This window comes from Ranitomeya variabilis, chromosome 4, assembly GCF_051348905.1.
Source record: "Ranitomeya variabilis isolate aRanVar5 chromosome 4, aRanVar5.hap1, whole genome shotgun sequence".
Lineage (NCBI taxonomy): Eukaryota > Metazoa > Chordata > Amphibia > Anura > Dendrobatidae > Ranitomeya > Ranitomeya variabilis.
Genome location: NC_135235.1, coordinates 27,005,014 through 27,030,565, shown reverse-complemented (window position 1 = coordinate 27,030,565; position 25,552 = coordinate 27,005,014). Strand labels below are relative to the sequence as shown.

The 25,552-nt window shown below is 46.4% G+C and overlaps 1 protein-coding gene across 4 annotated transcripts in view; it reads right to left on the bottom strand.

Moving 5' to 3' along the window:
* The window catches only part of LOC143769568 (C-type lectin domain family 2 member D-like), a 187,267-nt gene that overhangs the window by 6,703 nt on the left and 155,012 nt on the right, over nt 1-25,552 (bottom strand). For 3 of the 4 annotated variants that reach the window (XM_077258248.1, XM_077258245.1, XM_077258246.1), the window contains exons 3-4: nt 22,699-22,877; nt 13,560-13,666 (exon numbers count right to left, since the gene is read on the bottom strand). In XM_077258248.1, the coding sequence (XP_077114363.1) occupies nt 13,560-13,666; nt 22,699-22,877 (286 nt within the window). Of the gene's footprint in view, nt 1-13,559; nt 13,667-22,698; nt 22,878-25,552 lie in introns of those variants that run through there. The other variant, XM_077258247.1, reaches the window with a different exon arrangement.

The window sequence follows — 25,552 nt, the reverse complement described above, 5'->3', positions numbered from 1 at the left end:
AAATATGCAAAACCTAAAAACCTCTGTAAAGCCTTAAGGTCCTCAGGACGATCCCACTCCAAGACCGCCCTGACCTTAGCCGGGTCCATACGAAAACCTGTGGAGGATAAGTAGTAACCCAGAAACGGAATCTCTTTGACCGCGAACATGCATTTCTCAAGTTTGGCAAACAGTTTATTGTCCCTGAGTACCTGAAGGACCTGCCGTACATGATCCTGATGAGACTCGAGGTCAGGGGAATAAATTAAGATGTCATCGAGATATACCACCACAAACCTACCTATTAAGTGACTAAATACATCATTGACAAAGTGTTGAAACACAGCAGGAGTATTACTTAACCCAAAAGGCATAACCAAGTTCTCGTAATGTCCCTCTGGAGTAATAAATGCCGTCTTCCATTCATCCCCCTCCTTCATCCGAATGAGATTATATCCCCCCCCCCCCCGAGATCTAATTTGGAGAACCATTTAGCCCCCACAATTTGGTTAAAGAGGTCCGGAATAAGAGGGAGCGGGAAAGAATCCCGGACCGTAATCTGATTTAATTCACGGAAGTCTAAGCACGGGCGTAAACCCCCGTCTTTCTTCTTAACAAAGAAGAACCCGGCAGCAATGGGTGATGACGAGGGTCTGATATGAACCTTGGCCAGACTCTCCGTGATATAGTCCTTCATGGCCTGTCTCTCTGGGGCAGAGATGTTGTATAGCCTACTCTTAGGCAGTTTAGCACCAGGAATGAGAGGTATGGCACAATCATAAGGACGGTGTGGAGGTAGCTCTCGGCTCCCCTCCTCAGAGAATACATCCTCAAAATCTGAGATGAACTCTGGCAAAACCTGAGAACTCAATCCGGCCAGCCGTGTACCCAGGCAATGTTCCTGACAAAACTCACTCCGTCTAGTAATCTCCCGAGTCTGCCAGTCTAACACCGGGTTGTGTAACGTGAGCCATGGTAAACCGAGAACTACAGGCGACAGCAAACCCCCCAACACATAACAATCTAATGACTCAGAGTGCAACGCCCCTATTTGTAGGCTCACCCCACGGACGATCTGAGTGAAAGTCCCCTGACTCAAAGGTGCAGAATCAATGGCAATTATTGGTATGGGTCTAGACAACTCTTGAGTCTTAAGCCCATGTGCCTGAACAAACCCAGCATCAATTAAATTAAACCCTGCCCCAGAGTCCAGAAAGGCAGAGATATTGAGCCTACTTTCACCAAGACAAATCTCGGCTGGTAGGAAAAATTGAGGTTTACCTAAGGAGGAAATTAGTACACCCGAGTTGCCAGCCTCCCCGCTCAATAGTTTTCCGGCGGTTGTCTTCTAGAAGTACACACATTCGCATAATGACCCCTTCTGCCACAAAAAAACATGCACCTTCCTTTCGCCGTACTACTGCAGCCCCCTTAGAATGAGAAGCGCCACCCAACTGCATAGGTTCTCCTAGAGACTCAGATTCTGGTGAGTCCAAATCTGAATTACCCTTGAATAGCAGCGATTCATTTAGTCTCTGGCGCAGTCGGCGGTCCACACGGATCGCCAGAGATATAGCTACCTCCAGTGTGGTTGGTGTCTCCTGTAGGGCGAAGGCATCTTTTACTTTATCAGATAGGCCCTGATAGAATTGACTGCGGAGTGCAGGGTCATTCCACATTGTGTCAGTAGCCCATCTCCAAAACTCAGAGCAGTACTCGTCTACTGGCCGGTCTCCCTGTGTAAGATGGCGTATAGTGGACTCAGCGAGGGAGACGCAGTCAGGATCATCATACACTTGACCTAAGGCTCGAAAAAACTCCTCCACAGTCCGTAACGGCAAAGCGTCAGCGGGAAGTGAAAATGCCCAGGCCTGAGGGTCACCTTGTAGGAGCGATACTATAATTCCAACCCTCTGCTCCTCTGAACCTGAAGTGTGAGGACGCAACCTAAAATACAATTTACAGGCCTCCCTGAACGTAACAAATTTGTCATGCCCCCTAGAGAACCTGTCAGGTAACGCAATTTTAGGCTCCAGCAAAGCTTGTGGAGGTGTAGCAACCCCTGCAGTGGCCACTGGAGTGCGCTGCACAACTGCCGAGTGGAGGTCAGCCACCTCTAGGCTGAGTTGCTGTATTTGTCCAGCTAAAGCAGCAATGGGGTCCATATTGGACCAAGAAAATTTTTAAAGTCAGTGATACTGTCACGCCGTATGCAGCGATAAAGGGGCAGGACGGCGTACTGGGACCCGCACCTGCAGGGCCGGACTGGCCATAGGGCACTTCTGGCAAATGCCAGAAGGGCCGGTGCCAGTGGTGGGCTGCTCAATCCGCCGCCCCCGCCGTCGCATTCAACTATACCGGCGTATAGACGCCGGTACAGTTGAATGCAATGATGGAGGAGAGAGCGTCTACAGACGCTCCTCTCCCATCATTCCCCGCTCTGCCTCTGACACTGCGGGTGCGCGATGATGTCATATCATCGCGCACCTGCTGTGTCCCGGGCAGACTGCAGCTGCTGAGACAGGAGCAGGAACCAGGAAGCAACGCTGGGCACGAGGAGAGGTGAGGAGAGTTTTTTTTTTTTCTGGACTGTGGGGCCATTCTCGGAGGAGGTGAGGGGAGGAAGAGAAGAGATGTGGGCTGTATATAGTTCTCTGTGGGCTGTGCTCTGTGCTGTATACTGCTGTGGGCTGTATATAGTTCTCTGTGGGCTGTGCTCTGTGCTGTATACTGCTGTGGGCTGTATATAGTTCTCTGTGGGCTGTGCTCTGTGCTGTATACTGCTGTGGGCTGTATATAGCTCTCTGTGGGCCGTGCTCTGTGCTGTATACTGCTGTGGGCTGTATATAGTTCTCTGTGGGCTGTGCTCTGTGCTGTATACTGCTGTGGGCTGTATATAGTTCTCTGTGGGCTGTGCTCTGTGCTGTATACTACTGTGGGCTGTATATAGTTCTCTGTGGGCTGTGCTCTGCTGTATACTGCTGTGGGCTGTATATAGTTCTCTGTGGGCTATGCTCTGTGCTGTATACTACTGTGGGCTGTATATAGTTCTCTGTGGGCTGTGCTCTGTGCTGTATACTACTGTGGGCTGTATATAGTTCTCTGTGGGCTGTGCTCTGTGCTGTATACTGCTGTGGGCTGTATATAGCTCTCTGTGGGCTGTGCTCTGTGCTGTATACTACTGTGTGCTCTGTGCTATATATAGTTCTCTGTGGGCTGTGCTCTGTGCTGTATACTGCTGTGGGCTGTATATAGTTCTCTGTGGGCTGTGCTCTGTGCTGTATACTGCTGTGGGCTGTATATAGTTCTCTGTGGGCTGTGCTCTGTGCTGTATACTGCTGTGGGCTGTATATAGTTCTCTGTGGGCTGTGCTCTGTGCTGTATACTGCTGTGGGCTGTATATAGTTCTCTGTGGGCTGTGCTCTGTGCTGTATACTGCTGTGGGCTGTATATAGTTCTCTGTGGGCTGTGCTCTGTGCTGTATACTACTGTGTGCTGTATATAGTTCTCTGTGGGCTGTGCTCTGTGCTGTATACTGCTGTGGGCTGTATATAGTTCTCTGTGGGCTGTGCTCTGTGCTGTATACTACTGTGGGCTGTATATAGTTCTCTGTGGGCTGTGCTCTGTGCTGTATACTACTGTGGGCTGTATATAGTTCTCTGTGGGCTGTGCTCTGTGCTGTATACTGCTGTGGGCTGTATATAGCTCTCTGTGGGCTGTGCTCTGTGCTGTATACTACTGTGTGCTCTGTGCTATATATAGTTCTCTGTGGGCTGTGCTATGTGCTGTATACTGCTGTGGGCTGTATATAGTTCTCTGTGGGCTGTGCTCTGTGCTGTATACTGCTGTGGGCTGTATATAGTTCTCTGTGGGCTGTGCTCTGTGCTGTATACTGCTGTGGGCTGTATATAGTTCTCTGTGGGCTGTGCTCTGTGCTGTATACTGCTGTGGGCTGTATATAGTTCTCTGTGGGCTGTGCTCTGTGCTGTATACTGCTGTGGGCTGTATATAGTTCTCTGTGGGCTGTGCTCTGTGCTGTATACTGCTGTGGGCTGTATATAGTTCTCTGTGGGCTGTGCTCTGTGCTGTATACTGCTCTGTGCTGTATATAGTTCTCTGTGGGCTGTGCTCTGTGCTGTATACTGCTGTGGGCTGTATATAGTTCTCTGTGGGCTGTGCTCTGTGCTGTATACTGCTGTGGGCTGTATATAGTTCTCTGTGGGCTGTGCTCTGTGCTGTATACTGCTGTGGGCTGTATATAGTTCTCTGTGGGCTGTGCTCTGTGCTGTATACTGCTGTGGGCTGTATATAGTTCTCTGTGGGCTGTGCTCTGTGCTGTATACTACTGTGGGCTGTATATAGCTCTCTGTGGGCTGTGCTCTGTGCTGTATACTACTGTGGGCTGTATATAGTTCTCTGTGGGCTGTGCTCTGTGCTGTATACTACTGTGTGCTGTATATAGTTCTCTGTGGGCTGGCTGTGCTGTATATAGTACTCTGTGGGCTGTGCTGTATATAGTACTCTGTGGGCTGTGCTGTATATAGTACTCTGTGGGCTGTGCTGTATATAGTACTCGCTGTGCTGTGTATAGTACTCTGTGGGCTGTGCTGTATATAGTACTCTGTGGGCTGTGCTGTATATAGTACTCTCTGGGCTGTGCTGTATATAGTACTCTCTGGGCTGTGCTGTATATAGTACTCTCTGGGCTGTGCTTTATATAGTACTCTGGGCTGTGCTGTATATAGTACTCTGGGCTGTGCTTTATATAGTTCTCTGTGGGCTGTGCTGTATATAGTTCTCTGTGGGCTGTGCTGTATATAGTTCTCTGTGGGCTGTGCTGTATATATTACTTTGTGGGCTGTGCTGTATATATTACTTTGTGGGCTGTGCTGTATATATTACTCTGTGGGCTGTGCTGTATACTACTGTGTGGACTGTGCTGTATACTTCTACGTGGGCTGTGCTGTATACTACTGTGTGGTCTGTGCTGTATACTACTGTGTGGTCTGTGCTGAATACTGCTGTGTGGGCTGTGTTATCTACTACGCGAGCTGTGCTATAGTATGCAGGCTGTGCTGTATACTATGCGGTTTGTGCTATATAATATGCGGGCTTTGCTATATACTATGGGGAGTATATTATATTCTATGGGGGAGGCCATGTTATGTACTATGTGGCTGTGTTATATACTATTGTGGGGGTATATTATATTCTATGGGGGAAGCTGCGTTATATACTATGGGGGGCTGCATTATATTCTATGGGGGGCTACATTATATATTATGGGGAGGTGGGCTGTATTATATTCTATGGGGGTTACATACTCTGGGGTGGCTGCATTATACTCTGTGGGGTGGCTGCATTATACTCTGGGGTGGCTGCATTATACTCTGGGGTGGCTGCATTATACTCTGGGGTGGCTGCATTATACTATATGTGGGCTGCATTATACTGTATCGAGGACTATGGGGAATACGTTATACTATATGAAGAACTATGGGGTGCATTATACTATGGGAAGTGAATTGTACTACATGGATGACTGTGGCGGTGCATTATACTATATGGAGCACTATGAGGATTGTATTATGCTATATGGAGGACTATGAGGATTGTATTATGCTATATGGAGGACTATGAGGAGTGTATTATACTATGTGGAGGACTGAGCAGTGTATTTTAATATATGGAGGACTATAGGGAGTGTATTATACTATATGGAGGACTATGGAGCACATTATAATATATGGAGGACTATGGGGTGTATTTTACTAAACAAGTAAAATGCTGCATATTCGGATTGTTTTTGCTGGAACAAAAAGCCTTGTTGTCAGCAGCACATTGCCAGTGTAAACTGTAGATGTGCTGCTGAAAACATGATACTGTATGGTGATCTATTAGTGATCGTTCTGTCTCATCATTATTCCTCAGCTGGTGGAAAGAGGCCGGGAAACAAGCGTTGAACAACTTCAGTATTGTCGATCAAACTCGTTTAGCGGCCTGAACTCAGCGCACGTAAATACAACAGAAAGGCTTCTGTGTGATGTGCAATATGTTAGCATTTGGGGCCCCACTTTGCCTAAAACCGGCCCTGCCTACAAGTGTACAAAGATATTATACAGTCACCATGTGACAAGTGGGCCTGTGTAACTTCAAATGCCAGGGCTGAATTTTAGTCCCAGTCCGGCCCTGCGCACCTGTCCCTGCCACTATAATGGGGCCCTGACTTTCCCTTATCTCAGGGGTACCCATGATGGTTAGGAGGCCTGAGCCGCCAGCGTATCCCTGTCTCATGTGCAGGCCCTATCAGTGGCCCCCTCTCCCCCCCAGGGAGGTGGACTGCACCAGTGTAACTATAGAACAAACAACAGGGTATACAGACAAGGTAACTAAAAGTCTCAAACTCACCAAATGCTCACACAACCACAGAGGAAACACAGAGAAGGGAAGAGAAGGAATAAACTAGGAAGGAAAACAGGTTTAACATGCAACCAAAACAGCAGACACCAATCTCTGTAAATAAACCTCCAACTCCAACACTACGCTCCTTCAACCTCCAAGCCAGGCAGTAGAACTGATCACTGACAATAGCTGAAGTCAGGACTGGGTCTATATAGAGGATCAGATTACAAGATCCACTTCAGCTGAGAGACCCAGCTCTCAGCAATAAGGTTAAAGGGGTTGTCCACTACTTTCAATTATCCCCCCAATGTATCCCCCCAGGGCCCCTGATGAATTGTGTAAATACCTTGCGTTGCCTTTTTCCCCTGTGAGCGGCGCTATGCTGGCGGCTGAGTCCGGGTCACGTGACCCCCAGGCTGCAGCCACCGCTAATTTCCGCCGACGTCACGTCAATTTCCAGACTCTGGAAATTGACGTGACGTCAGTAACAGGCGTGTCCCAGCCGCACAGTCAGCAGTCACACAAGAGTGACTGGGCTGTGGGCGGGACTGTGCTGTGCTGGGGGCGGGCGGGGCTGTGCTGGGGGCGGGCGGGGCTTTGCTGGGGGCGGGCGGGGCTGTGCACCGCAGGTGTCTGGTGCTGGGATCTGCTTGCCGAGATGTGCTGCGGCTGATCCCGTGGCTGCGGCCGGTCCCGCGGCGGCCGCTGGTGCGTCGACGGCCGGCCCCACCGCGGCGGCCGGTGCCATGGCGGCGGCTGCGGCCGGTGCCGTGGCAGCGGCTGCCGGTGCCGTGGCGGCGGCTGCCGGTGCTGAAGGTGGCTGTGCGGTGGTGGTGGCGTTGTCTCAGTGTGCAGGCATGTCCGATGGGACTACAAGTCCCATCGGGCTCTGCCTGCTACAGTGACAGTGAGTGACACATTAGCCAATGATGGGACAGTAGTAGTCCCATCATCCGGCTAATGTGTTGAATGTAAAAAAAAAACAAAGAAAAAAAAACACATATACAGTACATACATACATAGAACACATACAGGACATGCGCCATGCGACGACATGCGCCATGCGACGACATGCGCCATGCGACGACATGCTGCATGCGACGACATGCGCCATGCGACGACATGCTGCATGCGATGACATGCTGCATGCGACGACATGCTGCATGCGACGACATGCGCCATGCGACGACATGCTGCATGCGACGACATGCTGCATGCGACGACATGCGCCATGCGACGACATGCTGCATGCGACGACATGCGCCATGCGACGACATGCTGCATGCGACGACATGCGCCATGCGACGACATGCTGCATGCAACGACATGCTGCATGCGACGACATGCGCCATGCGACGACATGCTGCATGCGACGACATGCTGCATGCGACGACATGCGGCATGCGACGACATGCGGCATGCGACGACATGCGCATACAGTACATACATACAGTACATACATACATACATACAGTACATACATACATACAGTACATACATATAGACATACAGTACATACATATAGACATACAGTACATAAAACATAGAGTACATACTCACCATCACTTGTCACTTTGATCCCCGAAGCCATTGTCATCTGTAAAAAATATTAAAATAATAAACAAACACTATACTCCCTGATCCGCAGAAATCCAATTAAAACGAGTGTCCCACGACGATCTCCCGTGGAGAGCAGGAGCATCAGCTGTCACAACCACTCTCCAGGGGCTCCAGGAACACAATGAGGGGAGGAAGGTATCCTTCCACAATGTATTCCCCACAATGTATTCCTACGCCCCTGTGAGAAAATAGTCCCTAGTCTCACTTTATGGCATTGCTGTTGAGAAATTTTCCCACACAGCTTTTTGCCATAAAGTGAGACCAGTGAACTTTAGTAACCTCAGTGATGCACTACAGGAGCCATTGTCTCCTGTCAGTGTGTCACTGAGGGTCCTATAGAGCAGTGACATCACCCGATGTCACTGTTCTATAGGGGAGATCGTCGTGGGACACTCTTTATTAATTGGACTACGGCAGACAGGTAGTATACGGTTTATTATGTTACGTTTTTTGCAGGCGCTGAAGTATGGTAAGTATGGTTAAATGAAGAATATTAAAATACTTTTTCCTAATGTGTGTGTGTTTTATTAACCCTTTTTTAGTATTGGATTAATAATGGATAGGCGTCTTATTGACGCCTCTCCGTTATTAACCCGGCTTAATGTCACCTTACAATAGCAAGGTGACATTAACCCCTTATTACCCCATATCCCACCGCTACACGGGAGGGGGAAGAGAGGGGCTAAGGCTGGTTTCACACTTGCGTTTTTATCTGCATGCGTTTTTAAAAAAAAGCATGTGTGAAAAAAACGCATGTAAACGCGGTAAAACGCTGCGTTTTTTAGACGCATGCGTTTTTGCATGTAGAAAAAAAACGCGGCGTTTTGCCGCGTTTACATGCGTTTTTTCACGCGTTTGCATTTTTAAAACGCATGCTGAGAAGTGTGTGACAGCTGCCAATCATCAAAATCCACAAGAGAACCCACTATAAATAGAAATAGCTAGGGTTACGTGGCACTTTATACGTGACACTTACATACGTGGCACTTAAATCCGTGGCACTGAAATACGTGGCACTGAAACACGTGGCACTTACATAGGTGGCACTTAAATCCGTGGCACATGGCACTTAAATACGTGGCACTTACATACATGGCACTTACATACGTGGCACTTACATACGTGGCACTTAAATACGTGGCACGTAGCACTTACATACGTGAACACTTATATACGTGGCACGTGGCACTGAAATACGTGGTACTGAAATACGTGGCACTGAAATATCGTGGCACTATGACTGTCAGAAAATGTTCATTAAACGGTTAGGGGTGAGGTTAGGGGTAGGGTTAGGGTTTGGATCCCTTTATCACCCTGATGGTGGTGGGTGGTTTTTCAGTGTTTTTTCAGTTTTTTTTTATAAAAACGCATGCGTTTTTAACGCAAACAAACGCATGTGCTTAAAAACGCATGCGTTTACATAGACAGCAATGCATTTTTTTGCCGCAAATAAACGCATACGTTTTTTTGCGGCAAAAAAACGCCGATAAAAATTACTACAGGTTGCATTTCTGCAAATGAATGCGCGCGTTCGAAAACGCATGCGTTGCCGAAAACGCGTCAAAACGCATGCGAAAAAAAGCATGCGTTTTTAATGTTAAGTATAGGGAAAAAACCGCATGCGTTTTTTAGCGCTAAAACGCAGCGTCCAAAAACGCAAGTGTAAAACCAGCCTCAGTGCCGGAATTGGCGCATCTTACAGATGCGCCATTTCTGGGGTGGCTGCGGACTGGTATTTGTAGCCGGGGGGGGACCAATATCCATGGCCCCTCTCTAGGCTATGAATATCAGCCCGCAGCTGTCTGCGTAGCCTTTCTGGCTATAAAATATAGGGGGACCCCGCGTCATTTTTTTGGGGGGGGGTCCCCCAATTTTAATAGCCAATAAAGGCTACGCAGACAGCTGCGGGCTGATATTCATAGCAGGCTACAAATATTGGCCCCCGGCCGTCGGCTTTCCCCCTCTTGCGCAGAAAATTGCGCGGGAGCCCACGCCGTCTTTTTCAGTTTTTTATTAAATTAAATGCTCATTAAGCCCTGTTTCACACTTGCGTCGGCACGGGTCCATCGCTATGCGTTGGGCCGACGTACCGACGCACGTTGTGAAATTTGTGCACGTCGTGGGCAGCGGATGCAGTTTTTCAACGCATCCGCTGCCCATTCTGAAGTCCGGGGAGGAGGGGGCGGAGTTTTGGCCGCGCATGCGCGGTAGAAAATGGCAGATGCGACGGACGTGCCAACGGTCCACCAAAACACGATGGATCCGTTGCACGATGGACGCGACGTGTGGCAATCCGTCGCGATCCTTCACTAATACACGTCTATGGGTAAAAAACGCATCCTTCGAGCACATTTGCAGGATCCGTTTTTTTCCCAAAAAGACGGATTGCGAAAAACGCAAGTGTGAAAGTAGCCTTATAGAAACATCAGCCTTTCTATTATATATCTATGGATATATCTATCTATAGATATATTTATTTATAGATATATCTATAGATACATAGATGTATCTATCCATATATTTGGCTGCTTTCACACATCAGGTTTTTGCCGTGAGGCACAATCCGGTGAGTTTTGAAAAAAACGGATCCATTTTTTTCCGTCAGATCCGTTTTTTTCTCATAGAGTTTCATCCGTTTTTTGCCGGATCCGTCAAAAAAGCTGTTTCCGCCGGATGGAAAACACATACAGAGGAACGTTTTTTCTGTCCGGCGAAAAAATGCACAGCGACGGATCCGGCAAAAAAACGTATGAAACTGAGCTGTGAAATGATGAATCCGGCCTTGGAATCCGTTTTTTCATGCATGTTTCCATTCAAATCATGCACATTTTCCGTTTATTTACTTATTTCCAAAAATGGCATTAAAACCGCGCATAAACCGCACCAAAAAAAGCATCAAAACTGCACCAAAAACTGCATCAAAACTGCACCAAAAACTGCATCAAAACCTGGTGCAGTTTTGCAGTTTTGGTGCGGTTTTGATGCAGTTTTTGGTGCGGTTTTGATGCAGTTCTTGGTGTGGTTTTGGTGCGGCTTTTTCCGCAGCATGTGCACAACAAGTCTGCGGCTCCCATAGACTTACATTGGTTGTAAACTACACTGCGGATTTGATGCAATTCAGTGCAGCAAAAACGCTGCGGATCTGCAATCAGATCCGCAACGTGTGCACACAGCCTTAGCATTTAGTGAACCTAGCCAAAAAGCCAAGCAAAAAACATGTGTGGGATTGCACTTTTTTGCCATTTCATTGCACTTTGAATTTTTTTCACATTTTCTGCTACACGACAAGGTAAAACCAATGGTGTCGTTCAAAAGTAGAACTTGTCCCGCAAAAGATAAGTCCTCACATGGCCATACTGCCGGAAAAATTATGGCTCTGGAAAGAAGGGGAGCGATAAACGAAAACAAAAAAGCTCCAGGGGGTCAAGGGGTTTAGAAACATGGATAAGGACATACCTATGGAAATAGACATAGATATATCTGTATCTATCTATCTATCTGTCTATCCCATATCTATCTGTCTGTCTATCTATCTGTCTGTCTGTCTATCTATCTATCTATTATCTATCTATCCCATATCTATCTATCTATCTATCTATCTATCTATCTATCTATCTATCTATCTATCTATCATCTATCTATTTATTATCTATCTGTCTATCTATCTATCTATCTATTTATTATCTATCTATCTATCTATCTATCTATCTATCCCATATCTATCTATCTATCTATCTATTTATTATCTATCTATCTATCTATCTATCTATCTATCTATCTATCTATCTATCTATCTATCCCATATCTATCTATCTATCTATCTATCTATCTATCTATCTATCTATCATCTATCTATCTATCTTTCCCTCTATCTATCTGTAATGGAGTGTGGGTTGGACAAATGTAAAAGAGGAGGTTGGACAGAAATGACATCACAAATCTTTTTGAAGCTAGAGGAGGGAGAGGAGGGAGGGGTTGGGGTGTGTTTTGGAGTGGGTGTGGTAGGTTCAGGCTTAGTAGCAGTGCAATGCATCATGGAACTTGTAGTATTAGAGTACAGTAACTCAGGAGAAAGGAAGTTGTCGATTAACCCCATGAGAGCTGAATCCAGCACTAAAGATGTGCTGCTACAGCATGATAAAAGGTAATATTGCTAAAATAAACACAGTAGATGTTTTCAGTGGCCCATAATAGCAAGATTTATGAAAAAAAAAAAAAAAGGTTATAGTAGTGGACAACTTCTTTAACTCCTGCACTGCTGGCACAAAGCAGCCAGGTCAGAATACAGGAGAAGAGCTTCTGTTCACTGTGTGTGAACAAGGCCCAGAGCGCTGCGGTTCTCTGGAACTTCTCTGTCGCGGTAGCCCCGTGACACCCCGTATGCTGCTCCATAAAAGTTGATGAAATAAAAAAAAAAAAATACCTATCGTCGCTGGGCGCCGAGTGCCGGGGGCCTGAGCAGGCGGGGACACGGCACGCTATGGGGGCCAGGTGCCGGTATCGCCACTGGCTCTGGCTATATTCACCTGTCCCCCCTTCCACCGCAGCGCGACACGCGGCTCCTTCGTCCAGGTGCTCTAGCTGTGACTGTTAGAGGGCGGCGCCGGCGCGCACGAATCGCGTCATCGCGCCCTCTGACCTGAACGTCACAGGCAGAGAACGCGGAAGACAGCAGCATGCAGCAGTGGATTGGGGGACAGGTGAATATAGCATACTCACCCTCCTGGCACGTCCCTGCTTCTCTGTCGGAGATCGCGGCATGCGTTCAGTGCTTATGCATACCGCAATCTCCTCTGGGCTGCGTCACTCTGTGAGGTCCAGACTGCGCAGGCGTTTGCGCTTGCGCAGTCTATAAAGTGGTGAGACAGAATGAAGCTCCCAGTGTTATATTATAGATATATATATATATATATATATATATATATATATATATATATAGTATATATTTAGGGGGACTGCCAGTATACCTGCATATATAGGTCAGAGCTAATGTAGTACTTGCATGTTTTTGCAACACAATTGAGAATAATTAGGATATGTGGGTTTAAATCAATGACAATGTCCAACAGAGCCTTGTCTGTTCTGTCCTATGTGATGTAATGTATTATTGGCAGCCCCCTGTATGTATGTATATGTGTGTGTATATATATATATATATATATATATATATATATATATATATATATATATATATATATATATATATATAGGTGACAGCCGCTTTCACCTGGATCTGTGCATCGATTATGGGTGATTGTGAGCAATGAGTTTGTCTGTCCTTTCCCTCTTTTCCGACCTTAGCAGTATGGTTTTAAATGTTGTTTTTTTCAATAAAAATTGTATTTTTTGATATATAAATATTAGCCTTGTGATCATCTTTTTTGTATGGTTCTATGCTTTCTGTACTGGCACATAGCATGGGGTCCCAAACTGGAGACCCTCCAGTATGACGTCCATATGTACTAAAAGGATATCTAACGAATGGCCACCATAATGCCGCCATAAAACAACATGTACAATCATCTGGGAGTTTATTAATTCCACTTTTTAACACTTACGCATTAGTACATAAAGTCCCGTTCGTCCACACCCACGGCCGTCCTTCCTGTTCTCTCGACAGTCCGATCCAATGATCAGAAGAACCTTTAAATCTCACTAGAAAATTCTGCAAAAGGAAGCAAAACAATTGCGTTAGCCCTACTATATACAAAGACTCAGAGAACGTCTCCATCACTTTTAGCTCCTTACAAGACTATTCCAATTTAGAGGCCAATGGGGATCTTTATACAAAGTGGGTACGGAAAGTATTCAGACCCTTTTAAATTTTTCACTCTGTTTCATTGCAGCCATTTGGTAAATGCAAAAAAGTTCATGTTCTATCATTAATGTACACTCTGCACCCCATCTTGACTGATCAAAACAGAAATGTAGGAATTTTTGCAAATTTATTAAAAAAGAAAAACTGAAATATCACATGGACCATAAGTCTTCAGCCCCTTTGCTCAGTATTGAGTAGAAGCCCCTTTGGAGCTAGTACAGCCATGAGTCTTCTTGGGAATGATGCAACAAGTTTTCACTCCTGGATTTGGGGATCCTCGGCCATTCTTCCTTGCAGATCCTCTCCAGTTCCTTCAGGTTGGATGGTGAACGTTGGTGGACAGCCATTTTCAGGTTTCTCCAGAGATGCTCAATTGGGCTTAGATCAGTGCTCTGGCTGGACCAGTCAAGAATGGTCACAGAGTTGTTCTGAAGCCGCTCCTTTGTTATTTTAGCTGTGTGCTTAGGGTCAGTGTCTTGTTGGAAGGTGAACCTTCGGCCAAGTCTGAACTCCAGAGCACTCTGGAAGAGGTTTTCATCCAGGATATCTCTGTACTTTGCTGCATTCATGTTTCCTTCAATGACAACCAGTCGTCCTGTCCCTGCTGCTGAAAAACACCCCCATAGCATGATGCTGCCACCACCATGTTTCAATGTTGGGATTGTATTGGGCAGGTGATGAGCAGTGCCTGGTTTTCTCCACTCATACCGCTTAGAATTATCACCAAAAAGGTTTATCTTTCTCTCATCAGACCAGAGAATCTTATTTCTCATAGCCTGGGAGTCCTTCATGGCTTTTTTTTTTTAGCAAACTCTATGCGGCTTTCATATGTCTTGCACTGAGGAAAAAGTAAGAACCTGGCACTCAACATAAATGCAATATAGACTGAAACGTTTTGTTGTACTATTTACCGTGGACCGAATAAATTTGCCATCTATATTGCATTTAAGTTGAGTGCCAGGTTCTTACTTTCATTACTATGTGGTTTGGGATCCTACCTAGGCACCTCATACAGTAGTGCTCATGTTTCTCTCCTTTGCACCAAGGAGAGGCTTCCGTCGGCCACTCTGAAATAAAGGCCCGACGGGTGGAGGGCTGCAGTGATAGTTGACTTTGGGGAACTTTCTCCCATCTCCTTACTGCATCTCTGGAGCTCAACCACAGTGATCTTGGGGTTCTTCTTTACCTCTCTCACCAAAGCTCCTCTCCCACGATTGCTCAGTTTGGCTGGACGGCCAGGTCTAGGAAGACTTCTGGTGGTCCCAAACTTCTTCCATTTAAGGATTATGGAGGCCACTGTGCTCTTAGGAGCCTTGAGTACTGCAGAAATTCTGTTGTAACCTTGGCCAGATCTGCGCCTTGCCACAATTCTGTCTCTGAGCTCCTTGCCCAGTTCCTTTGACCTCATGATTCTCATTTGGTCTGACATACACTGTGAGCTGTGAGGTCTTATATAGACAGGTGTGCGCCTTTCCAAATCAAGTCCTATCAGTATAATTACACACAGCTGGACTCCAATGAAGGAGTAGAACCATCGCAAGGAGGATCACAAGGAAATGGACAGCATGTGACTTACATATGAGTGTCTGAGCAAAGGGTCTGAATACTTACGACCATGTGATAGTTCAGTTTTTCTTTAACAAATTTGCAAAAATGTCTACATTTCTGGGGTTTTTTTTAGTCAAGATGGGATGCAGAGTGTACATTAATGAGAAAAAATGAACTTTTTTGAATTTACCAAATGGACCAAATGGCTGCAATGAAACAAAGAGTGAAAAATTGAAAAGTAAAAGGGTCTGAATACTTTCCGTACCCACTGTGTATATATATATATATATATATATATATACAGTTAGGTCCATATATATTTGGACAGAGACAACATTATTCTAATTTTGGTTCTAGACATTGCCACAATAAATTTTAAACAAAACGATTCAGATGCAGTTGAAGTTCAGACTTTCAGCTTTCATTTGAGGGTATCCACATTAAAATTGGATGAAGGGTTTAGGAGTTTCAGCTCCTTAACATGTGCCACCCTGTTTTTAAAGGGACCAAAAGTAATTGGACAGATTAAATAATTTTAAATAAAATGTTCATTTCTAGTACTTGGTTGAAAACCCTTTGTTGGGAATGACTGCCTGAAGTCTTGAACTCATGGACATCACCAGACGCTGTGTTTCCTCCTTTTTGATGCTCTGCCAGGCCTTCACTGCGGTGGTTTTCAGTTGCTGTTTGTTTGTGGGCCTTTCTGTCTGAAGTTTAGTCTTTAACAAGTGAAATGCTGCTCAATTGGGTTGAGATCAGGTGACTGACTTGGCCATTCAGGAATATTCCACTTCTTTGCTTTAATAAACTCCTGGGTTGCTTTGGCTTTATGTTTTGGGTCATTGTATACTGTAGTATGAAACGACGACCAATCAGTTTTGCTGCATTTGGCTGGATCTGAGCACACAGTATGGCGGCTCTGAAGACCTCAGAATTCATTCGGCTGCTTCTGTCCTGTGTCTCATCATCAATAAACACTAGTGACCCAGTGCCACTGGCAGCCATGCATGCCCAAGCCATCACATTGCCTCCACCGTGTTTTACAGATGATGTGGTATGCTTTGGATCATGAGCGGTACCACGCCTTCGCCATACTTTTCTCTTTCCATCATTCTGGTAGAGGTTGATCTTGGTTTCATCTGTCCATAGAATGTTCTTCCAGAACTGTGCTGGCTTTTTTAGATGTTTTTAGCCTTTTTCTTCTTGATGCTTATGAGTGTCTTGCACCGTGCAGTGAACCCTCTGTAGTTACTTTCATGCAGTCTTCTCTTTATGGTAGATTTGGATATTGATACGCCGACCTCCTGGAGAGTGTTGGTCACTTGGTTGGCTGTTGTGAAGGGGTTTCTCTTCACCATGGAGATTATTCTGCGATCATCCACCACTGTTGTCTTCCGTGGGCGCCCAGGTCTTTTTGCATTGATGAGTTCACCAGTGCTTTCTTTCTTTCTCAGGATGTACCAAACTGTAGATTTTGCCACTCCTAATATTGTAGCAATTTCTCGGATGGGTTTTTTCTCTGTTTTCGCAGCTTAAGGATGGCTTGTTTCACCTGCATGGAGAGCTCCTTTGACCGCATGTTTACTTCACAGCAAAACCTTCCAAATGCAAGCACCACACCTCAAATCAACTCCAGGCCTTTTATCTGCTTAATTCAGAATGACATAACGAAGGGATTGCCCACACCTGTCCATGACATAGCCTTGGAGTCAATTGTCCAATTACTTTTGGTCCCTTTAAAAACAGGGTGGCACATGTTAAGGAGCGGAAGCTCCTAAACCCTTCATCCAATTTTAATGTGGATACCCTCAAATGAAAGCTGAAAGTCTGAACTTCAACTGCATCTGAATTGTTTTGTTTAAAATTCATTGTGGTAATGTCTATCAGGGCCGGACTTAGCCCAAAAGGCGCCCTGTGCGAGACTGCAGGACGGCGCCCCCCCCCCCCCCCCCCCCCGGGCTCAATACACACAAAGGTTACCAAAAATAGTCAGGACAACAAGTCTATTTCTTCACTCAGCTGATGTTCAATAGACAGACCAGACACCATATCACCGCAGTGACCTATAATACTATCTACAAGGCACAAATACCGCCACACCATGACCAGATGACATATTACCACCACAGTGATCGAATAATATCAAATACAAGGAACAAATACCACAACATCATGACCAGACCACATATTACCACCACTTAGTGACTGAATACTACAATACTGATCAATAATAAAAAAAACCCACAATACTATCACCGTAAGTGCCATTATACACAGGAGATCTGTACTTAGTATGCAGCGTCTGTGTATAGGTAATACAGTGATCACCGGTGACATACACAGGAGCTCTGTATATAGTATACAGTGTATAGTATCAGTGTATAGGTAACACACTGACTCACCAGTGACATCTCTAGGTGAAGTCCTTCATCTTTCATCCAGCACAGACCGCCATCACTTCATCCAGCCAGGACTCGTCTCTGCAGGAAATAACACAGTTATCACGAGTTCCACTTGCAGAACACATTACTTAATTTTCCCAACTTCTACATTACACCACATGAAGAAGGCGACATAGTGTCACTCTCACAGTAATAGGACTGCCCCTCCATTTAAAACAGTATACTCAAAAAATAAAATAAATACATCACTGCAGTAATAATATCCCTTAATTAGCCCCTGTGGTAATAATATTCGCCATCCTGGCCCCCGTGTGTCTCATTCCTGGCTCCAGCCATATGTTCTCCCATCCTGCCCTCATGAGTATCCATCCTGCCCCATATGATCTTCCCATCCTGCCCCATCTGTCTCCATCGTATCCATCCTGCCCCATGATCCTGCCCCATCTGTCTCCAATCCTGCCTCCAGTGTCTCCAGTCATGACGCCATGTCTGTCATCCTGCCCCGTGTCTCCAATCATGCCCCGTTTCTCCATTCTGCCCCTGTGTCCAGCTTTCTGCCCCTGTGTCCAGCTTTCTGCCCGTGTCCAGCTTTCTGCCCCTGTGTCCAGCTTTCTGCCCCTGTGTCCAGCTTTCTGCCCCTGTGTCCAGCTTTCTGCCCCAGTGTCCAGCTTTCTGCCCCTGTGTCCAGTTTTCTGCTCCTGTGTCCAGCTTTCTGCCCCAATGTCCAGCGTTCTGCTCCAAAGTCCAGCGTTCTGCCCCAATGTCCAGCTTTCTGCATCAGTGTCCAGCGTTCTGCCCCAATGTCCAGCGTTCTGCCCCAGTGTCCAGCTTTCTGCCCCAGTGTCCAGCTTTCTGCCCCAGTGTCCAGCTTTCTGCCCCAGTGTCCAGCTTTCTGCCCCCGTGTCCAGCTTTCTGCCCCCGTGTCCAGCTTTCTGCCCCCGTGTCCAGCTTTCTGCCCCCGTGTCCAGCGTTCTGCCCCAGTGTCCAGCATTCTGCCCCCCGTGTCCAGCGTTCTGCCCTCGTGTGCAGCGTTCTGCCCCAATGTCCTTTCTGCCCCCCTGTGTCCAGCTTTCTGCCCCCCCCTGTGTCCAGCTTTCTGCCCCCCAGTGTCCAGCTTTCTGCCCCCCCCTGTGTCCAGCGTTCTGCCCCAGTGTCCAGCTTTCTGCCCCCCAGTGTCCAGCTTTCTGCCCCCCCCTGTGTCCAGCGTTCTGCCCCAGTGTCCAGCTTTCTGCCCCCCTGTGTCCAGCTTTCTGCCCCCCTGTGTCCAGCTTTCTGCCCCCCAGTGTCCAGCTTTCTGCCCCAGTGTCCAGCGTTCTGCCCCAGTGTCCAGCGTTCTGCCCCAGTGTCCAGCGTTCTGCCCCCGTGTCCAGCGTTCTGCCCTCGTGTGCAGCGTTCTGCCCCAATGTCCTTTCTGCCCCCCTGTGTCCAGCTTTCTGCCCCCCCCTGTGTCCAGCTTTCTGCCCCCCAGTGTCCAGCTTTCTGCCCCCCCCTGTGTCCAGCGTTCTGCCCCAGTGTCCAGCTTTCTGCCCCCCAGTGTCCAGCTTTCTGCCCCCCCCTGTGTCCAGCTTTCTGCCCCCCAGTGTCCAGCTTTCTGCCCCCCCCTGTGTCCAGCGTTCTGCCCCAGTGTCCAGCTTTCTGCCCCCCAGTGTCCAGCTTTCTGCCCCCCCGTGTCCAGCGTTCTGCCCCAGTGTCCAGCTTTCTGCCCCCCCCTGTGTCCAGCGTTCTGCCCCAGTGTCCAGCGTTCTGCCCCAGTGTCCAGCGTTCTGCCCCAGTGTCCAGCGTTCTGCCCCAGTGTCCAGCGTTCTGCCCCAGTGTCCAGCGTTCTGCCCCCGTGTCCAGCGTTCTGCCCCCCGTGTCCAGCGTTCTGCCCTCGTGTGCAGCGTTCTGCCCCAATGTCCTTTCTGCCCCCCTGTGTCCAGCTTTCTGCCCCCCCCTGTGTCCAGCGTTCTGCCCCAGTGTCCAGCTTTCTGCCCCCCTGTGTCCAGATTTCTGCCCCCCTGTGTCCAGCTTTCTGCCCCCCAGTGTCCAGCTTTCTGCCCCCCAGTGTCCAGCTTTCTGCCCCCCCTGTGTCCAGCTTTCTGCCCTGGGCCCCCCCCCCCGATCGCCGCTCTCAATAAAAAAAAAAAAAAAACAAGTTCTGCTTACCTGACCGCGATCCTGCTCTGTCTGGTTATCGGTGGGGGCGGCCATCTTCCTGAGGCCGCGCGTGCGCAGGTGGAGTGCTCTGCTGCCTGGGGCTTCAGGAAAATGGCCGCGGGATGCCGCGCATGCGCAGATGGAGATCGCGGCGGCCATTTTTCTGAAGCCGACATGCGAACAGGTAAATTCTGCGCCGCCGGCGACCCGCCCCCCGCATTGTGCCGCCCCCCGCATTGTGCCGCCCGGGGCAGCCCGCCCCCCCCGCCCCCCCCTTCCTACGCCACTGCTTGGCGCCCTGTGCGGCCGCACAGGTCGCACAGGGCAAAGGCCGGCCCTGATGTCTATAACCAAAATTAGAAAAAGGTTGTCTCTGTCCAAATATATATGGACCTAACTGTATATATATATATTTCCCATGCTACAGTTCATATGAGTTTATGCCGCCAGGGGGCGGGGCTTCGGTGAACTCACCACTAGTCACTGAAGCTCTGCCCTCTTGCATTTCTTCATTCCCCAGTCTTTTACAGCCAGGAGTGGCATTATTAGCAGCGCTCCTGGTTGTAAATTAATTTAACCCCTAGAGATGGATTTACAGTGTGAGATATTGTTGCTTTTTTATTTTGGATTGTTTTCCAGGAGAACGAGGGTCTTTGGTTGTATTGAGCGTACAATAAACATATTAAAAACCTGTGTGTTTCTTTCTTTCAATAAAATACTTTATTCTTATTGTGTGTGTGTATTTTTAACCCTTTCCTACTATTGGATTAATAATGGAGAGGTGTCTTATTGACACCTCTCCATTATTAACCAGGCTTAATGTCACCTTACAATAGCAAGGTGACAATAACCCCTTTTTACCCCATATGCCAATGCCACAGGGCAGTGGAAAGAGAGAGGCTAAGTGCCTGATCTTACAGATGTGCCTTTTCTGGGGTGGCTGGGGGCAGATTTTTTTAGCCAAGGGGGGCAATAACCATGGTCCCTCTCTAGGCAATTAATATCTGCCCTCAGTCACTGGCTTTCCCTCTCTAGCGGAGAGCCAGCAAGGGAGCCCACGCCAGTTTTTTCCGTGAAATAACCCTTTAATTTAACACCTAGAGCTCCCAAATTTTGCACACACACACTACTAACATTATTAGTACACGTCCAGTCCGCTCCTCCGTTACTAACAAATCAGCGTATGAATTCATATGCAAATGAGGCTGAAGAGCTATGGTAGATCTGAAGCCTCTGTCGCTCCAGCTCCATTCCCTGCCCATTCAAAAAAAATTGAAGTTTTGTCATTCTGATTTTTTTTCTCTTTACGGCATTTATCATAAGGGTTAATTATTTTTTTTTTATTTTGATTGATTGAATTTTTAATGGACGTGGCAATACTAAATATATTCATTTTTTTAATTGTTTTATTTTTAATGAGGAAAAAAGGTAGGCGATTCCAATTTTTTTTAACATTTTTAAAAATTGTTATGCTTTGCTCTCTTTAGGGGACTGGAACCTTCAATCATCTGATCGTTTGGACTATGTAATACGATTCCTCAATATTGCTGTATACAGAGAAATTGACTGTCTCCTCGTAAGCTCAGCATGTGGCTGGACTTCACAGGAGTACCAAGATTGTAGCAACTGGGACTTTCAGCATGTAGCCCATGGCGATTACAATCCCTGGGGCCGACAGGTGCCGGTGTGCACTGGTGATCATTCCATTTAAATGCTGCTGTCAAAGATTGACAGCAGCATCTAAATGGTTAACAGCAGCAACCCTGACTCATCATATATACCATATATTAATTGCTAAGCTACGCTAGACCACCAGGGATACTAAAACATTTCATAATAGAAACAAACATCAAGTTCAAATGAGCATTGGGAAAAGATAAAAAGAAAGAGGTTTAGGTACATCCGTAATACAGAGCTCATTTTCCCCTCCTGACTACAAGTGGTCAATTCATGACTGGTTAAAATTCAGAGTAATAATTTCACAAAGAAAGAATACATGTCCATATTTATGTCATTTTCTGCTTAAAAAAATGTTAAGCTTTGTTTCAAACCCTGAATGGTGTCCTCCGTCACCAGCTCCTGAGGTCGACTATTCCACAGATTAATAGTTCTCGTGCTGGAGAAGCCTTGTGTCCTCTGGGGATTGAACCTTTCATTCTCCAGATGGAGGGAACGCCCTCCTGTCTTTTGAGTGACAGTTTTTCATCAACTATACTTCTTTTGGCTACTTATGTTCTTGCACACATTAATCATTTCTCCCCTTAGCACCCCTCTTCTTACGACTATATAAATTAAGTCTTTTACTTTTTCCTTATAAGATCCCCCATGTCCCTTATCAGTTTTGCGGCTCTTTGTACCGTTCTATCTCCAGGGCCTCTTTTATATGAATTGGTGCCCAGATCTGAATTGCATATTCCAGATGCGGTGGCACTAACACTTTGTATAGTGGAAGTGTCCCTGTCCCGCGAGTTCTCACCAATTTATAAAACTTATCAGGTTAGTTTGACAACTTCTGTCCTCCGTAAAACCCAAGTGATTATAAATGCTATTTTCTACCACATTCTCCAAAATCACCACTACAAGACCCTCCGACCACCTTATATGATGCAGTATTTGTGGGCCGTTGGCTCAATGAGTATAATTTGGAGCAGAAGGGACTTTTGATATTAAAAGTTGTGGTAATCAATGCACATGGAAATGTCTCGTGGCTCATGGAGACAAAAACCACCAACAAAATAAGCAAAATGGGGAAAAGCACAGATTAACAGTTCATCTTGTACATCGTGCGCTCACCAGCTCGTCGATGGAATCTAGAAGGGCGAGAGACGCGTTCCTGGAGGCGCAGAAATCCTGACCCGTCTGCCATTCACTAATGTTAGAAGAAAAGTAGTAACACTTCTTTTTTGACCAGATCCAGTCGTCTTCACAAGGATCGGAGGGATAATTTATCGTAACTAGGTTAATATGATTTCCTGAGAAGACAAAAAGATATAAGGACCGACTTTACAAAACCAAAGAAACATAAAGGATTTTCCCATAACAACCAATCAAATAGTTTGATTTTCACAATTTTAATAGCTATTTCTTTTATATAATTTATTTTATGCCACAGCTCACCTCCTCCTCCTGTACAATGACTGATAACACCTCTATATACAGTAGATAACACAGGATCCACCATTCACAATAGGTGATGTCACAGCTCACCTCCTCCTGTACAATGACTGATAACACCTCTATATACAGTAGATAACACAGGATTCACCATTCACAATAGGTGATGTCACAGCTCACCTCCTCCTCCTGTACAATGACTGATAACACCTCTATATACAGTAGATAACACCGGATCCACCATTCACAATAGGTGATGTCACAGCTAACCTCCTCCTGTACAATGACTGATAACACCTCTATATACAGTAGATAACACAGAATCCACCATTCACAATAGGTGATGTCACAGCTCACCTCCTCCTGTACAATGACTGATAACACCTCTATATACAGTAGATAACACAGGATCCACCATTCACAATAGGTGATGTCACAGCTAACCTCCTCCTGTACAATGACTGATAACACCTCTATATACAGTAGATAACACAGGATCCACCATTCACAATAGGTGATGTCACAGCTCACCACCTCCTCCTCCTGTACAATGACTGATAACACCTCTATATACAGTAGATAACACAGGATCCACCATTCACAATAGGTGATGTCACAGCTCACCTCCTCCTCCTCCTGTACAATGACTGATAACACCTCTATATACAGTAGATGACACAGGATCCACTATTCACAATAGGTGATATCACAGCTCACCTACTCCTCCTGTACAATGACTGATATCACCTCTATATACAGTAGATAACACAGTATCCACCATTCACAATGGGTGATGTCACAGCTCACCTCCTCCTCCTGTACAATGACTGATAACACTTCTATATACAGTAGATAACACAGGATCCGCCATTCACAATAGGTGATGTCACAGCTCACCTCCTCCTCCTGTACAATGACTGATAATACCTTTATATACAGTAGATAACACAGGATCCACCATTCACAATAGGTGATATCACAGCTCACCTCCTCCTCCTGTACAATGACTGATAACACCTCTATATAGAGTAGATAACACAGGATCCACCATTCACAATAGGTGATGTCACAGTTCACCTCCTCCTCCTGTACAATGACTGATAACACCTCTATATACAGTAGATAACACAGGATCCACCAGTCACAATAGGTGATGTCACAGCTCACCTCCTCCTCCTCCTGTACAATGACTGATAACACCTCTATACACAGTAGATAACACAGGATCCACCATTCACAATAGATGATGTCACAGCTCACCTCCTCCTCCTGTACAATGACTGATAACACCTCTATATACAGTACATAACACAGGATCCACCATTCACAATAGGTGATGTCACAGCTCACCTCCTCCTGTACAATGACTGATAACACCTCTATATATAGTAGATAACACAGGATCCACCATTCACAATATATGATGTCACAGCTCACCTCCTCCTCCTCCTGTACATCTGTGTGTGTGTCTGCATGTTTTTATATCTGGAATTATATGTATTTTTGTAAGATGTGTGTATGTAACAGTGTATTGTGTAAGAACATTCATATGTTTGGGCACATTTACTAAATGTATAAGGGCTCTTTCACATGTGTTAGGGAATTCCATTTGTCTTTCCATGTTTGGAAACCGAAAAGTGAAATTTTCTAACCTTGTCATAGCTGTCACCTTCTGGCTCTAATTGTATGGAGCGGGTTCAGGAGCTGAGCCTGCTCCATACCAGGCAGATATCAGATGTGATTCATAGCCGGCATCCACCTGTAACAGCAGTGATCAGAGCTCGCCTTGATTGCTGCTGTTTTAAGTATTTAAACGCCCTTGAGAATTGTTAACAGTGGCATTTAGAAGGCACGATGGCCGATGCCTGCACTCAGCTGCACCCATCAGCCTCCTGACGCAGTTGCAGGTTGCTGATGGGTGTCACGTGTTGCTGCCATGTTAGTCCTTCAGTGAAGCCCAGCCTGAAGTTGGTCTCCTTGGACAATGTTGTAATCACTGTGCCGGGACGTTATTCCAGCACGCTCGCTTTGTAGTTAGTGGTGACTGTAATGTCTCCCTCCTTCCACCGACCCTATGACAGGAAATGAGTGGCAGCAGGGAGAATAAACCTTAATTTTCTCCCTGTAACCAACACTTTTTTTCCATTAAGCCGGTTAACCAAGCTTAAACCCTATTTACCCGCAGATTAACCCTATATTTGCAGATAAATAGCGTTTCTCAAGGTGACAAGTTACCCTTAAAGGGACTGTCAGTACAGAATGACTGTTCAAGCTAAGCCCCGTCGCTCGGTGCTTCACGGTGTGGCCAATCATGTAAATTCACCTGGCCACCTGCTTGTTTTCCATCATCCTCCACCCCCTCTAATTTATTTGACAGCTCTGGCTGCATAGAGCAAGTGAAGGATGGAGACGGATGAAAACAAGCAGGTGGGAAGGTGAATATAAAGGATTAGCCGCCATGATTGTCCTAGCGCCTGTGCTTGGTTAGAACAGTCATTCTGCGCTGACAGTCACTCAGTTGTGCCAGAATCTT